Below are 17,965 nucleotides of genomic sequence, written 5' to 3'. Positions count from 1 at the left end.
TGCCTTCTTCTTTTGTATGCAACACGTGGCTGTGCGTTGCGTCATTGCTTTAGAGCATGGATGTGCTGCTATGCAGTCCCCCTGGTAGATAAGGGAAGCAATTTGGAATTTCGACAGGTGCCAATGAGAGCTCACCTCCTCTTTGTGAAGGACAACATGTGATCTTTAACGTTCACCAACTAACGCTGGCAGACAGAATGCCCTGTTTAAGGTCCATCCAAGGGGTAGCATACACAATACACAATGCTGAATCACAATGCCTGTGAAACACCAAGATGACAGTATGTAGGTGAGCCTGGATTCAAACCCAGCCTCGACAGCTAAGGTAGGTGTGTGTACCTTCAGGTCATCCTGACAGGCCAAACGGTACGAGGGAAACAAGAAAGAGCAATCAGAGATTGCAAACCCTCACCAGGATGTATTTTCAGTGGTTTTTAAGGCTTTTGTGTTTAAACAAATATGGCGGCTGAACCACGTGACGGATGACGTCATCATTTTGTTTTTTCCTAAACTAATTTATTCCTAGATTATGCTCAAGAAATTTCATCCTGATCTGATGAATTTTTGTACTTGTCGAATTATGACGTCATAATGGAGGCACCTGTGACCTCATCATTAACATATTTTATTCCCCATGGAGAGTTCTTTACAATGAGCCATGTATCAATATTTTCTATTCAGCGCTTTCGGAGATATAGAGGTGCAAAGTTTTTCGGTTTTTCCAAGATGGCGCCCGAACCACGTGACCGATGCCGTCATCATTTTTTTTTTCTCCACCAATTTATGACTACATGACGCTCAACAAATTTCATCTTGATAAGATGAAGTTTTGTACTTGTCGAATTATGACGTCATAATGGAGGCACCTATGACATCATGATTAACATATTTTATTCCCCATGGAGAGTTCTTTACAATGAGCCATGTCTCAATTTGTTCTATTCAGCGCTTTCGCTTTTCAATTTTCACCTTTTCAATATTCAATTTCACTTTTCGGAGACATAGATGTGCAAAGTGTTTCCGTTTTTCCAAGTTGGCGGCCGAACCACGTGACCTATGACGTCATAATTATCATTAAAAAATTCTACAGGTGGAGTTGCACCTATGGTGAAAATTTCCTGTCAACCGGACCAACGGTTGCAGAGAAAATCATGTTTATTCTGTGCGGACAAACAGACAAACAAACAGACAAACGGACTCAAAATGCTCTACCCTCTCCTCAGGCGAGGGTAATAAATTACTTTGGTAAATGTTTTTTTCCAAAAGTAATTGGAATATATATCATTGTAAGTAAACGTATCCTCATCTCCTGACTTAATTCAGCCCTCAAAGCTTCATGTCCCCCCTTTCTGCATCACTCCTCAACCCACCCTCTCAACGCTTTCTCCTCACCCCACCCCTTAAAGGCTTTCTCCTCACCTTCTAAAACCTTCCCCCACTCCCCTCACACTCAAACCTTCACCCACACCCCACACACTCAAAACTTCCCCCGCACCACACATACACAATATTTCCCATGCACACCTCACAAAAACCTTCTCTCACTTTTTCTCCAAAAGGAGCTTTTGGCAAACCCTCCCATCTACTTTCTCAACAATCTTCTTGAGGAAGTTCAATCATTCAAACTCCTGGTTCTCACTCTCAGCCATGATCTCTCTTGGGCCTCCAACGCCAGCTACCGACTGGGCATTCTCCATCATGCAAAGTCCTTCCATGGCACACCTGGACTCTTATCCACCGATAAGGCTTTCATCCGCAGCTTGATGCCATGGAAACCAAGACCTTCAAGATCATTAGAATCTCCTGCGATGAAGCTGAGTCTACTAGAGGTCTATCACTTCGCCATTGCAGCCAGGTCGGTGTCTCTCTGTCTTCTACCACCTCCTTTCTGGTCTGGCACCTCTGCTCTTTCTGTGCTTTGTCCACCCACCCTACTCCCCTCCTCCCAGGTTTCAGCTGGGATCACATGTTCCACCATCAACCCCCTTCCGGCGAAACTACCTAAATCCAGGATCACTGCTTGCCTCCACTAATTTGTTCCACTCTTTTCCCGTCTGTGGAATCAACTTCCACATTCTCTTCAATCTCATTCTTCTCTCCAGGTCTTCACGACAGCTGTTCAGCACCATCCCAGATCATCCTCGATCCTAACCCATGATCTTTTCTACCCTCATTAACTCTACACAAAATCCCTCCTCCTTCCAATTTTCCAGTTTTTCCTCCTTGGAGTTTCCTTCTGCATCCACTTTGTCCACCCCATGCAAGCATGTTTTGCCACTTGTTTTTAATCTGTTATGTCCTGATCCATTCACTGTACTAGCTCTTCCACGAGCCTTGACTATGTTTACAAAAAAGCACAATGAGGCAAATTATTTTTTGGCTGAGTGATTATGTTTTCTTGAAATTGTTGACGCTCATGGAGAAACTAAATGTCATGGTGATTAGGAGAGAAGAATAGACGAGAATGAAGATTGATTAAGTGAGAATATATGGGCAGAAAACAAGAGTAAATACATTTATAAAAGGACTGGCAGAAAACTTTGATATCTGTAAATTATCAAGTTCTAGCAGGAGTACGCTACCCAGAAATACTGGTGCGCTTCAAAACATTTTGACATTTTCAAGAAATCCAAAAACAAAATTCCAATTTTTTGGTGGAGGCCCAAAACACTTCCCTCCACCCACTAAGGAATGGAGTTGGGAATCATTTACTTCTGCCCTTTCCATCGATACAGTACCTTCAGAAAGTATTCACCCCCCTTGACTTTCACATTTTGTTGTGTTATAGCTTGAAGTTAAAATGGACTCAATGGAGATTTTTTTTTTGTCACTGATCTACACATAATACCCCATATTGTCAAAGTGGAAGTTTTCTTAAAGAATATTTTACAAAATAATTAAAAACGAAAAGAAGAAATTTATTGAGTCAATAAGTATTCCACCCCTTTCAATAAGTATCGGCCAATAAGTGTTCAATAAGTCAATAAGTATTCAATTCAACATCGTGCCCTGGCTGTTATGTCTGTGCAGTGGAAGCAGGATTCTGTGCTGGGAGTAGAAGTTTTATGCTTCACTATTTGCTGATATTCTTACACAATGAACATTCTGCCATCAGCTCCTGATGAGATGAAGACGAAGGGTGGCTTATAGTGGATGATATTTTCTGAGCAGCTGCAAAATGCTGTCCCAATGCCACAGTCAACTGGGGAACCTCTTTGGAAGTAAAAAACACAAACTTTGTCAGACACGTGATGCTCAGCCCAGTCAAACAAGTCGTGTGGACAGAAAGGTGTTGGGAGATGTAGTGGCCAACATGTTTGCTCTCACTGTGCACACCACCACAAATCTGAACCTTTCCTTGGCAAAAAAGTACAATTCTGCATTAAGAGCAACGTAGGCCGAGTGGTGTTCCAAATTGAACAGGTTCTTGAAATTCTTCCATTGACTGGCTGTCCCATCACTTAAATATTTGACAGTTCATGGTCATTTGGGGGAAAACAAGTTTGATATGTGACAGTGCCACCTCCATGAAGCTCAATTTAGGGATCGCGAAGCAAGGGCTTGAAATTCATTGTTTTTCGTGTTAAGCTGAATCAGGACAAAATGCGCTGTTGTTCTCTCATGGTTGATGTAAGCTCATTCAAGGAAAATGGAGGGTTTACAAACTGGAACAATGGGGAAGCACAATGGAGGAGTTGTGAATCTGATTGATTGATTGGGTAGTGTGAGGGAATGATTGGGTTGGAGCAGTAAGGAAAGGAGTGAAAGATCAGGGATTTTGGAAAAGCAGTTGAACTCCAGCTGCGAGAGTAACGTGCATATCGACGTCCAGGTTTGCTCGACTGCTGCAACGACAAGTAGTTGTCGCCTTTCTTCCACCCTTCCTTCAATTGCTGTAGAAACTAGTTACTAGAACTAGATGGTATTCATAGAATACTTCCCCTGCGCAGTCAACTTGATGTGAGCCAACTCTTCTATTTTTGAACGCTTCTATTTTTTGATTCAATATGGCTGCCAGACCACGTGAGCGATGACATCATAAATTTATATGCTCTAAATAATTGTTGCAAAGATCACGCTCAATACATTTCAAACTGATCAGACTAAGCACTGTCCCAGTCGAATTATGACGTCGTTATTATGGCAACAATGACATCATCGTTAACAACACCTATTCCCCATATGGAGTTATTTACAATGAGCCACGTTTAAATTTTTAAAATGCTGACACGGCACACACTTTGCATTACTGAAATGCGAACACAAATGTTATATTCTCGTCAAAAATCATTAGGATTTCGCCAAATCTCTTTTGGCCGTGTGTTAATATACCTCAGCGATTGACAAATCTGAAATCAGAATTTTATTTGAGGTCAAAATGACCCCATGAGGTCGCTCCGTACTTTGCTTGCTCGTCATTTACAGTGTGATCATTAATTCCATGCCCACTCTAGAAGACTCTTCTTCTTCACGCAATAACAACTTCTAGCTTCCAGACTGTACATCCAATCATCTTGAAATTTTTCACACATGTTACATTTCATTACCTCTACTACAATATAGAGTTTCACGTCGATCAATGAAGCGGTTCAAGAGTTATAAATTTCGTTTAATTATTTGTATCTGCCAAACCACGTGACCTATTGCGAATTCCAAAAGGTGATTTTAGTACACTGATATGCTGAACACATCTGTGAAGTTTCCCCTCGATAGGATCACAAATGAGGGAGGAGCTTGGTTTAAAAATGTTTATGCTTAAAAACGTCATAACTCTGAAACCATGTGTCGCATGACGTCATTCTCGTTGACTTTTTTGTTCGTCAAGGGTATGCCATTCTGCCTGCAAAGTTTGGCCTCGATCTGTTCAGTCGTTTAGGAGAAAATTGGATTTTAGTGGTTTTTCACTCAAAACAATTTGGCGTCCGAACCACATGACCTACGACGTCATTATAATTTAATTTCTGCATGAATTTATACCAAGAAGATGCTGAAGAAATTTCATCCTGATCGGATAAAGTTTTTTACTTGTCCAATTATGACGTCATAACGGTGGCACCTATGACATCATCATTAACATATTTTTTTCCGAATGGAGAGTTCTTTGCAATGAGACCTGTCTCAATTATTTCTGTTCAACGGTTATTGAGATATAGAGGTGCAAATTTTTTGATTTTTCCAAGATGGCGCCAGTACCACGTGACCTGTGACGTCATAATATTCACTAAAATGTTCTACAGGAGGAGTCCCTCCCATGGTGAAAATTTCATGTCAATCGGACCAACGGTTGCCGAGAAAATGAATTTTTAAAATGCAGACGCGCGTACATACGTACGACGTACAGACGGACCCGAATGCTTAACCCTGCCTTTCGCTTCGCGAGCACAGGGTAATGATGAAGTCGTATTTAAATGTGCCAAAGCTCATGGTTGATCCTGCTGTGCAAAGTTCATCACTTCAGTCAATGTGTTTCCTGAAGTTTCTCTTAACAACTAAATTTCAAGCCAGTTTTTAGTAAGCCATGACACCGAGAATGCAATTTTTTCAAACCATTAAAATAATTTCTTCTCCCTGGCTCCCGCCCCACCCTTCACCATGCAGGTATGCTTAAAAAGAAGGTGAACCTCAAGATGACAGCTACCAATCAAAATTATATGCAGGAGATGCAGAATAAGAGCAGCGCTTCATACCAGGATTTTGTGGCAAATTTCAAGAACGAGGTATGTTTTTAATTTAATTTTTCTGAGCTCAAGCTATAATGATCATTACACATTCTTTATACTAGGGCATTGCCCGTACGTGGGTGCCCGTTCCTTGCCAAAAAAAAAAAAAAACGCTACCCGTACGCTCTACCCCGCCCGTACGCCCGTAAACAAAAAAAACAACGCTCTTCGCTTCCGCCCTTCGCTCTGACTGAATTGGGAGAAATAATGCGCATAAGAAATCGAATTACGTACCGTAATGGCGGTCAGCTCGTAACGCGCTCAGCTCCGCTCGTCTCACATCGGCCACGCCTACGCAACAAAGCGTTCTGTGATTGGCTGCCGGAAGTGAAGTCTTGACTGTCCGGAAGTTCGCAAATCGCAGTTACGATGAATCGTTTTAATTTAATCGCAGTTTGAATTCGTTTTAAAACATAGTTTAACGGCAACATAGTTTTCCAACGTGAAATAAATGAATACGCTGTCAAATGTGCCGTCCGAGGCAGAGTCTGATCGCCACGTTCGGCACACGTGATAGCTCGCTGCTCTCTGATTGGTTGAAGCGTTTTTTGGACATAGCTCGGTAAGTACTTCTCCGATTAATTTCAAACCTTGAAAAGGCACATCCTCGGGTCCCCAGCAATATACCTGGCAAGTTTCAAGTATATCGGACTGGTAGTTGTCGAGAAACAGCGGTCACAGACAAACAAACGTACAGAGATTACTGAAATTATAGATAGATAATTGTGTACACATTTTACTAGTTACGAATCATTTCATGTTCATTCATTTGATTTGTTTGCTTATTCTGAAGAGCTCAGGCCATATTCAAACTTTTTGTCTTTTCCGTTTCTTCACCTGAATTGTCTTTTCCCTTGTAGATCATTCCATTCCTGGAGAGTGTTTCACCATATTTTTCCGAACTCATTATATTGAAGCTTACGTAAGTCAACAGCACACAACTTCTCAAAAATAAACGTGAAATATTATCCGAGCAATGATTTCATTTTGAGTAATAACCACTTTCTGGTATTGAATCTATATTATTAAACAGAAGTGTCTGTCTGCCCATCCTGAAGCTACTCCCTCAGTTTTGGGATTAGCCCTGCCAAACCTTCTGTGGATCATTTGGGGTTCCACTGAGTGTCCTAAGGTACTGCAGGTGGGAGGTTTCATGAATTCCTGAATAAAATTATGATTTTGACTTTTGTACCAAACAAAAATGCTCCCCTGATCCAGAAGTAAACATGATCACAAACATTCGCTGGTTTGATAATATCTCAATGCAATCGTGATTTTGAGGTTCCACCTGGACAATGCCACTTTTATCCACCCTGAGGTGGGTGGGAAGTTTCATAAATTCCTCAATTAAATTATGATCTTGACTTTCAATTCGTACGAAGTGTTTCGTATCCGCCCTTTCTCGCTGGCAGATTCGTCTGTGTTGGTTATCACGTCAGATTGGTCGATATGAGTTCATCTCATGAGTGTTTGTAAGTTTTTGTTATATTAATGCTGTTGTATTAATGTGATTAGAATGATGCTGTTTGGAATGGAAATATAGAGAAATTGAGTTTAAAACAGAATGAGGAAATGACGTGAGGGTTTCCACTTGTGGCAATCGAGGAATCGCCATTCGTAGTTTTTCCATTGACTGCATGTAGAAGCATTCAGACAGGGTAAATTTTTTGCCCAAGTTCTTCACGAACCAGTTGTCAGTGCCTGACATTCGACTGAAGGTGGCGCAGGATTGTGGAATTTATTGGATCATGGTTTTCCATTTGCCGTTCTTTTGCCCAAGTCCTTCACAAACTGGCTGACCATGCCTGAGGTTTGACTGAAGGTGGCACAGGAATGTGAATTTATTGGTTCATGGTTTGGCACTCTCCATTTTTTGCTGAAGTCCTTCACGAACCGGCTGTCCATGCCTGGCGTTCGACTGAAGATGGCACAGGAATGTGGAATTTATTGGTTCATGGTTTTCTATTTGCCGTTTTTTTTTTCCCCAAGTTCTTCACGAACCGGCTGTCCATGCCTGGCGTTCAACTGAAGGTGGCACAGGAATGTGGAATTTATTGGTTCATGGTTTTCTATTTGCCGTTTTTTCCCCCAAGTTCTTCACAAACTGGCTGTCCATGCCTGGCGTTCAACTGAAGGTGGCACAGGAATGTGGAATTTATTGGTTCATGGTTTGGCATTCGCCATTTCCGCATTGTTTGTTTGCTGTTGACATCCCACCTGTGTGTAGCACAGGTCCCTCGCTAGTTTATCATAAATTGCAAGTCGACTTGTCTGGTACTCCCATTTGTACACCTGCCTCATCATGATTGGATGGTCGGTTCAAATCCCATCAATTGCATACATTTGCCAATGTCCTTACATTCATATCAAAGTCTACCCATGTGTCTGCATGTATTCTGTGTTATCCAGTTATCATTCATTTTTTGTTTCCAAAACTGATATTCGTTTTTTTTGTGTTGTATATTTTTTTTGTCAAGGCTCATGGAAGAGTAAGAATATCGTATGGATCAGGATTCAACAGGACAAAAATAACAGTACAGAGCAGGGGTGGGGGGAGGGGGGGCAAAAGCTGAGTTTAAGGATAAAATAGAGAGAGACTTGGACAAAATAATGGGTGTGGGGCGGGTGTCACAAGAAAGTGAGTGGTTTTGCCGTTTGTTTGTGACCTTACCGCTTTGAGCTCTCAAGGTTAATCGCAACAAAACTTTCTACAATCAGATTGTTAACCTTGATGCACCTGAATGCACCTAACAACAGTCACAAGGAGGTCATTTGGCCAGTTATTGCCCTGTTGCACTCTCAAGTTAATTTATTTACGAATTCAAGGTAATCAATTTACTCCAGCTTCACTCCTTTACAACCTTTTAAACCCCATTAGACAGTTGAGACCGCTTCAACCCTTTACACCCATTAAACCTGCACACCTTTTGGACTTATTCATACCAATTTAGACCCTGTTAAAAGCCTTTATACCGCTTCACACCCATTTCGACCCTTTTCGCGATATATACACCTTCTTCGACACTTTTCAGGCCTATGGAAACTTTCAGACCCTTCGGACACTTTAGACCCGTTTTACTATTCCACCGAAAGAGCCCTTTAACCCCTTTAAGACCCTTAGATGCTTTAAACACCTTTGACCCCGTTATGACCCTTAAAGCACTTCAGACCCATTTAAGACACTTAAAGCACTTCAGACCCCTTTATGACATTTAAAACACTTTGGACCCCTTCAAAAATCGAAAGAAATTTCCCCCAAAATAGTTTTTGACGACCTTTTCTGTGCACTATTCGTGTATTTTGCAATGTTGCAATGTTTTGCAAAGGAACGGCGTATAAAAAAATGAAGACACGGCTCAAATTGGTATGTCTCCATCGCAAGAGGAGAGGGCACTGCATTTGAGTCGAATTGTTACTTGGCCAAAAAAATTTGGCAATTATGTTGATCACTCCAGTTTGTGAGTCTGGCGATGGCTTAACCGTAAGGGGCTAAGGGACACGCTGGAGTGTGATCCATCAAAGTGTGATCCTAGGATCCCGAGTTCGAATCCCGGTCGATCATTAAATCAACACCACTCAGCCTGTCATCCTTCCAAGGATGGCAAATTGAGTACCAGCTCACTGGTAATTGGGGCACTGCATCAGCGGCACAAATGCGCTTCCAGAGAAATTATACAACCAGCAGCCATAGGCTGCATATGAAACACTACAGTTTGTGTGTTTGTCCGCTCACTAATACTTGCTGATCTTTTTTTAAACTGATCTTTTTTTATTGTTCCTGGTCTTCTCCTCTTGCGAGGGCAATGAATGAGCTCTCATGACCTCTGTTTCTTGCAGAAAGGGTTCGGTGAATGTTGACAGTCAAGCTCTATATAACTATCCATCAAACAAGACATTGATAAACTACTATGAAGACAGTCTTGTGACCAACATTTTAAATGCCATCAACCAGAGTGTCTCCAATGGAAGCGTCTTGGTATTTAAGCCACTGACTGAGGACAGCGTGACAAGTAATCATACATGTAAGCATTGAATTTACTAATTCTTAAACGTTGTACAACAGAACACTCATGGTTACATCACTTCCTGGAGATGTAACACTTATTTGTGGGCAATACATCTGGTTTCAGAATATTATCAACTGAGTTGCCGCTGGTGAAATGGAATGGGTTAATACAACGACTCTGATGGAAGTTGATTTTCCATGGGAGAATCATGAACTTAATGACAATGAGACACGAATGTGATTGGTTTCTTTAAATGTTCAAGGGTTTGTTTATTTATGCCATGTGTTGAGACGTTGCAAAAGTGCACAGAAACAAATATGTGGGTGGTTCAGTTTTTAACCTGTGCAAAAGGTAGAGTAATGTATGACGAATAAAGGTCGAAATTGAACCAATTACATCATTAACGGTGTTGTAGCAGTTATGATTGAATGCTCATTCTCATTAGGTTTTGCTTGCATTTGATGAGCGTACCTTTGCATCTTTCATCATATTCCCCGTGTCCCTTTTTCTTCATGCAGTGACATCGGACGAGATACTGGGGTATTACACGTGCAACTCATCAATGGAAGGCTATGTAGTCACCTGGGTTGATGATACCATACAATGCAGCTCACCTTGTTCCAAACCTGAAGCTTGTTCTAATCATGGAAATTGCACTCATCAAACCGACGGAGCATCTTGCACGTGAGTAAAGGCATCCTGTATTCATGATATGAGACAGGTAAATGTCCTCAGAAATAAATTACGCATTTTTTTTTCTCTTTCTTCAAGTACCTTTGTAAGCTTTTAATATCAAAAAGTTCAGACATGGGAGAAACATAATAAGACAAGTCATCGTGTTTGTTTGTTTTCTTATGTTGCTTCGAACAACCCTACTAAAGATGTGACTCAGGATACAATGCGGAAAATCTTACGTGCAAATCCACCAATGAAGGTAAGGAGAATGTACATAACTGTGACAATAATGTAACATGTACAAATAAAAATGAAATATTTCATTGCGATTTCAATTTCGGCTTTACAGGTAAGAAAGGAATTTCAAAAATTGTCCTGGAGATCAGCCTGACATTCTTATTAATGTTCGATTTGAACATTTATATTTAAATATACACAGGATGTCTCAGAATCACTCGCCCCCATCCTTGTTTATTTTGTGCATTTTGATAGACCTCATGCTCGTGCTGGTGGCAACGTTACTGGAGATATCAGATGCTCCCTTTCTCCGAACCGCTGTCACATACTATCCCACCAATTATTGTCGATATCTGTGCACATGTCCATCTCCATAGCAATGTCCTCTTTGTGTATGTGATTTACTTCCTTCCAAACGCTTATGAGGATATATCTGGGGGTGGATGTGGCACTGGCATGAGGGCACAAATGACGTCCTCCTCTGCCTAACTGTGTTTTTATTGTATACAAAGTCGAGGCTCGTGTAGGAGCAACACATAAAACATATAATAACGGGAGCGGGACACAAGAGGGGGAGAGCGAGGGGAAGCACATCAACAACAGAGAACAGGGACAGTGGTAGATCTGTGGAACGGAGAGGGAGTGGAGGGAGGGGGGACGAACGGGATAAAACAAATGGACACGACTAGGAGATCCAGGAAAGGAAAATGGAATTTAAACACTTTGGACCCCATCCGAACTCTTATGAGGTGGATTTGGGGTGTATTAACGGTTGTAGAAAATATCAAGGTTTTGGATGGGGGAAGATAAGAGATGGTGGTGAGCAGCTGTTTTGTAGACCTGGAGGAAGGAGCGGGATTGATGAGAGTGAAGGAGTTTGTTCCAAAGGCAAGCAAAAAGAGGAATGAAAGAGTGAAGGTGAACAGAGAGTCTTAATTTTGCCACTTTCACCAGAAGACTTTTTGGTCCTCTGGTGAAAGTCTCTTGGTGTTCATCTTGGTGTTTCCTTCGTGGTGAAAATTTATTGGTGAAGAGTTTCTTGGTGTTTTGAAAATATCCTTCATAAAGTTTATTTTAACCTCTATGCTGTTGAATCACCAGGAGAAACTACAGTCTCTGCAGTGCATACGACACCTTTGCCAGGTTCAAATGCACCAACCCATCTCTTACCAACAACCTCTACACCCACAAGCAAAACCAGCATTGTGTCCAAATCAACAGCAGGTATTTTCTTGATAGGTATCGTTGAAGCAATACCAGTGAAGAGATTATAGAATATATTACTTGAGTTCCTCTTCTTTACAATATACTCATAAAATCTTTGTACTCACACAACAAATAATTACCATCGCCAGAGGAGAGTCCATTTGTCTGTCTGTCTGTTTGTTTGTTTTTGTCTGTCTGTCTGTCTGTTTGTCCGCACAGCATAAATATGATTTTCTCTGCAGCCATTGGTCCGATTGACAGGAAATTTTCACCATATGTGCAACTCCTCCTGTAGAATTTTTAAAATAATTATGACGTCATAGGTCACATGATATTGGCGCCATCTTGGAAAAAGCGAAAAACATATATTCACCTCTATATCTCCATAAGCACTGCATAGAAAAATTGAGACGTGACTCATTGTAAAGAACTCACCATGTGGAATAACATGTGTTAATGACGATGTCATAGGTGCCTCCATTATGACGTCATAATTCGACAAATACAAAACTTCATCCGATCAAGATGAAATTTCTTGAGCATCATCTCTGGGTAAATCCGTGGAGAAAGAAAATGATGTCATCGGTTACATGGTTCGGCCGCCATATTTGTTTTAACGCAAAAGCCTTAAAAACCACCAAAAACACATCCTGGAGAGGGTCTGCAATCTCTGATTGCTCTTTCCTTGTTATTTAATGCATTTAGGACATTTAGTTGGAAGAATGCTCATCATTGACATTTCTTGCTGGTCCTCTGGTGAACCGTACCAGTGCTCTGCCATCTGGGTGACCCTGACTAAGCATGAAATTTTCCCAAACATAGAATTGCTACTCTGATTTTTTCCACTCTCAATTTTTTTTTTTTTTTTTTCAATTTCAATTTCTTTTTTTCCACTCAAATTGCCACTCTCAATTTTCCCACACATAGAATTGCCAGAGTGGCAATTCTATATGTGTGGAAACCTGCATGCTTGGTCAACATCGCCCAGCTAGCTCAGATGGCAGCGCACTGGTATGGTTCACTAGAGGACCAGCTGGTCTGGGTGTGTAATTTTCCCACATATATCAATTTAATTATCTATAATCCTGTTCATTAATGTAACTAGCAACGGTACCCGCCCTATGGGCGGGGCTTCAATTGGGAGGCCCAAATGAAAAGGTAAAATATCAGAAATTGAAGGCTTTTTAAAATTTTAAACGATTCATATAAACATCCGTTAAATCATATCACATGCAAATCTCAAAATCTAAACAGTATCTTACTATAATTCACCAAATGTCCCACAGTGATTGATACACTATGATCGTGATGATCGTGATCGTGAATCTTGATCGATAATCATGTTCACAATCGCTATGTCGTATGAACTCCCAATATGTGTTTCCTTCAGTTGAAATGGGTTAGAATTCACTCACCCACCGCAGGCAGGTAGGTGGTCTTTCTGTCTTCTACCGACTCCTCTCCGGCCTTGCACCCCCAGCTCTCTCTGTGCTCTGTCCCCCAAATATTCCTACAGGTCGCACAAGATCTGCCAGCAACCCTCTGATGGTTAAACTGCCGAAATCTCGGCTCTCTGCTCACCTTCACTCTTTCATTCCTCTTTTCTCCCGCCTCTGGAACAAACTCCCTCACTCCCTTCAATCCCACTCCTCCCTCCAGGTCTTTAAAACAGCTGTTCACCACCATCTTCCCCCATCCAAAACCTTGATCTTTTCTACCCCCGCTAATTCACCCCAGATCCACCTTGTTTGAAATTCCAACTTCTTTCCTGGAAGTCCTGGCAGTGTCCATATGTTTTATACCTCTCCCACCGCCCCCTTCCCATGCCCCCCTCCCCAAAGCCCTCACCCTCTCTCAGATCTCTCGATGTCTCCATGTCTCTCGGTCCCTGCTCTCAAATGTTGTGTTTGTGTCCTTCCCCCTCTCTCCCCATCTTGTCTACCGCTCCCGATGTTATATGTTTTATGTGTCGGTTTGTCTTTCTGTGTGATTAATGTTCGCTCTTTCACGAGCCTCGATATTGTATACAAAAAAAAAAAAAAAAAAAAAAAAAAGCAGGGATTCAACCCGTGTCCTTATAAAAGGTCTTTGTCCGAGGTCACCGAGTTCGTTCTGTGCAGCTGTGCAGCGATCGATGCAGCCGTTTGTGAGGCACCCGGGAAAACAACATCGTCGCAATGAAAACATCGTCACAATGAACGTTATGCGAACGCGAATGTTATGCGGGAGTCCCAACCTGAGAATGATGGAGACCAAAGCTGAAATTGGGAAAACTAAATAGCCTATTTTACTCCTGGAGATCCCAGGATTACCCACCTAAAATATCGTTGCGATCGGTTCTGCAGTTTTTATGGTACCTTCGAATGGACAGACAGACAGACAGACAGACGGACAGACATTTGGTGAATTATAGTAAGATTATTTATAGCTGGGTTAGATTTCCAATGGATTTTTGACTCAATTAAATATTGCCGTTTTACATTTCAGATGCTCCCTTTTTCATAACTGCTGTCACATACTATCCCACCAATTATATTGTCGATATCTGTGCACATGTCCATCTCCATAGCAATGTCCTCTTTGTGTATGTGATTTACTTCCTTCCAAACTCTTATGAGGATATATCTGGGGGTGGATGTGGCACTGGCATGAGGGCACAAATGACTTCCTCCTCTGCCTAACTGCGTTTTTATTGTGTACAAAGGCGAGGCTCGTGTAAGAGCAACACATAAAACATATAATAACGGGAGCGGGAAACAAGAGGGGGAGAGCGAGGGGAAGCACATCAACAACAGAGAACAGGGACAGTGGTAGATCTGTGGACCGGAGAGGGAGTGGGGGGAGGGCGGACGAACGGGATAAAACAAATGGACACTACCAGGAGTTTCAGGAAAGGAAAATGGATTTAAACACTTTGGACCCCTTCCAAACTCTTATGAGGTGAATTTGGGGTGTATTAACGGGGGTAGAAAATATCAAGGTTTTGGATGGGGGAAGATAAGAGATGGTGGTGAGCAGCTGATTTGTAGATCTGGAGGGAGGAGCGGGATTGATGAGAGTGAGGGAGTTTGTTCCAAAGGCAAGCAAAAAGAGGAATGAAAGAGTGAAGGTGAATAGAGAGTCTTCATTTTGCCACTTTCACCAGAAGACTTTTTGGTCCTCTGGTGAAAGTTTCTTGGTGTTCATCTTGGTGTTTCTTTCGTGGTGAAAATTTGTTGGTGAAGAGTTTCTTGGTGTTTTGAAAATATCCTTCATAAAGTTTATTTTAACCTCTGTGCTGTTGAATCACCAGGAGAAACTACAGTCTCTGCAGTACATACGACACCTTTGCCAGGTTCAAATGCACCAACCCAACTCTTACCAACAACCTCTACACCCACAAGCAAAACCAGCATTGTGTCCAAATCAACAGCAGGTATTTTCTTGATAGGTATCGTTGAAGCAATACCAATGAAGAGATTATCTATATTATAATAGCCGGAGATGATTCTGTCTGTTGGACGTCTGTCCGGGGTGTGGCTTACTCGGTTTGCAGAGTAGCTCCACCCATAGCTCCACCCATTCTGGGAGAGGCTTCATATAAACAAATATCCACCATTTTCTGAACTCGCATCGCTTTGAGGCCTGTTTTGTCGGCCCGTGGTGTCTTGCTCTCTCTCCCAGTTTTATTTCAAATCAAATTCGATATATCATTTCATTTTTCACAGTCGCCAACATAGTTTTAGACTCGGTTGAAAAAAAACGGGAGGAAAATCCGATGAAAGTTGCCGTTTATAGAACGAAATGAATTCTCAAAGGCCTGTAACTTCAAGGCCATTGAGTATCTCTCACGGCTTTATCTCCAATCTAACTCACCATCTGATTTCATTTTTATCGATGGTTTTAGACTCGGTGTCAGCAATAATTGAGAACATTCCACACACACGGGAAAATGCAGATATATTTCTAAAAATCGCATCATGATGTATCATACACCGCCCAACATGACACCGACGGCAACGTGTCGACATATATTAAAAATTCGCTTTTGCTTTTCCGTTAAGATATATTACTTTTTCGTTTGATGACAGTCAAACAGACAAAAAAAAAAAAAAAAAAAAAAAAGGCTGTCACAAAAACGTCAACAATGATGCCGACATATATTTCTTCGTTTTTATTTCATTCAACATTATTAGCCAGAAGTAAAATATGTTTCAGGAAATTACCGAGAGATATTTCTTCGTTTTTTAAAATTAGTTGTGTGCGCATACACTTTAAATAGGTTTATTTGAAATCTTAAATTTTCCACAATATAATTTACTTGCCATTTATCATTTGATGATTACGAGACACTTCCTCTTGAGGATCGTGACAATTCATGCGCTGCGTGGAAACTTCTATTTCCAAAATGAATGAGACGCTCGATGAAGAACGCAGACTTGAACAGGATGTAGCAAGAAAACGAATGAGACGGGCGAACGAGTCCATCGACGAACGTCAATGCAAACTTGAACATGATGGAGCAAGAAAAAGAACGAGACGGGAGAAAAACGAGAGAAACGAGACGGGGAAAAGCCGATTGGAGAGGCGAGTGAGGAGCGATTGGAGAGGAGAGGGAGGAGCGATTGGAGAGGCGATTATGGAGCGATTGGAGAGGCGAGTGAGGAGCGATTGGAGAGGCAAGTGCGGAGCGATTGGAGGGGAGTGTGAGGCGCGATTGGAGAGGCGCGTGAGGCGCGATTGGAGAGGAGTGTGAGGCATGATTGGAGAGGAGTGTGAGGCGTGATTGGAGAGGAGTGTGAGGCACGATTGGAGAGGAGTGTGAGGCGCGATTGGAGAGGAGTGTGAGGGGCGATTGGAGAGGCGAGTGAGAAGCGATTGGAGAGGCGAGTGAGGAGCGATTGGAGGGGAGAGTGGGGAGCGTTTGGAGGGGAGTGTGAGGAGCGATTGGAGAGGAGTGTGAGGCGCGATTGGAGAGGAGTGTGAGGCGCGATTGGGGAGGAGTGTGAGGCACGATTGGAGAGGAGTGTGAGGCGCGATTGGAGAGGAGTGTGAGGCGTGATTGGAGAGGAGTGTGAGGCGCGATTGGAGAGGAGTGTGAGGCGCAATTGGAGAGGAGTGTGAGGCGCGATTGGAGAGGAGTGTGAGGCACGATTGGAGAGGAGTGTGAGGCGCGATTGGAGAGGAGTGTGAGGCGCGATTGGAGAGGAGTGTGAGGTGCGATTGGAGAGGCGAGTGAGGAGCAATTGGAGAGGAGAGTGAGGAGTGATTGGAGGGGAGTGTGAGGCACGATTGGAGAGGAGTGTGAGGCGTGATTGGAGAAGAGTGTGAGGCGTGATTGGAGAGGAGTGTGAGGCGTGATTGGAGAGGAGTGTGAGGTGCGATTGGAGAGGAGTGTGAGGCGCGATTGGAGGGGAGTGTGAGGCGCGATTGGAGAGGAGTGTGAGGTGCGATTGGAGAGGAGTGTGAGGCACGATTGGAGAGGGGTGTGAGGGGCGATTGGAGAGGAGTGTGAGGCGCGATTGGAGAGGAGTGTGAGGGATTGGAGAGGAGAGGAGTGTGAGGGATTGGAGAGGTGAGGGATTGGAGAGGAGAGGAATGTGAGGGCTTGGAGAGGAGAGGAGTGCTAGGTGGAGAGAGGAGAGTGTCAGGTGGAGAGAGGAGAGTGTCGGGTGGGGAGAGGAGAGTGTCAGGTGGAGAGGAGTGAGGGGTCACATATTATGTGAAATAAATAAATTGTGTTCATTACACCATTTCTGGATCTGATGACTTGCCAGTAACCATTTTGTAAAAATGAATGTGCAGCATCTAACTCAATATGTTGAAATATCACACACATCCATGCCCGTGGGATTCCCATGGTTGACCCCGCCAGTCTATATTATAATAGCCGTAGATGATTCTGTCTGTTGGACGTCTGTCCGGGGTGTGGCTTACTCGGTTTGCAGAGTAGCTCCACCCATAGCTCCACCCATTCTGGGAGAGGCTTCATATAAACAAATGTCCACCATTTTATTAACTCGCATAGCTTTGAGGCCTGTTTTGTAGGCCCGTGGTGTCTTGCTCTCTCTCCCAGTTTTATTTCAAATCAAATTCGATATATCATTTCATTTTTCACAGTCGCTAACATAGTTTTAGACT

The 17,965-nt window shown here is 42.5% G+C and overlaps 1 protein-coding gene across 1 annotated transcript in view; it reads left to right on the top strand.

Annotated features, from left to right (window-relative positions):
* LOC137425815 (uncharacterized) overlaps window positions 1-17,965 on the top strand; it is a 1,363,480-nt gene that overhangs the window by 612,301 nt on the left and 733,214 nt on the right. Inside the window, exons 77-83 of the mRNA XM_078775194.1 lie at window positions 5,599-5,717; window positions 6,581-6,642; window positions 9,558-9,742; window positions 10,246-10,411; window positions 10,609-10,661; window positions 11,741-11,863; window positions 15,138-15,260. Of these exons, the coding sequence (XP_078631320.1) occupies window positions 5,599-5,717; window positions 6,581-6,642; window positions 9,558-9,742; window positions 10,246-10,411; window positions 10,609-10,661; window positions 11,741-11,863; window positions 15,138-15,260 (831 nt within the window). The remainder of the gene's footprint in view (window positions 1-5,598; window positions 5,718-6,580; window positions 6,643-9,557; window positions 9,743-10,245; window positions 10,412-10,608; window positions 10,662-11,740; window positions 11,864-15,137; window positions 15,261-17,965) is intronic.

Source organism: Myxine glutinosa, chromosome 4 (genome assembly GCF_964187855.1).
Source record: "Myxine glutinosa chromosome 4, kmMyxGlut1.1, whole genome shotgun sequence".
NCBI classification, from domain to species: Eukaryota; Metazoa; Chordata; class Myxini; order Myxiniformes; family Myxinidae; genus Myxine; species Myxine glutinosa.
The sequence above is the reverse complement of the archived record's forward strand: the minus strand, read 5'-3'. Positions and strand labels throughout refer to the sequence as shown.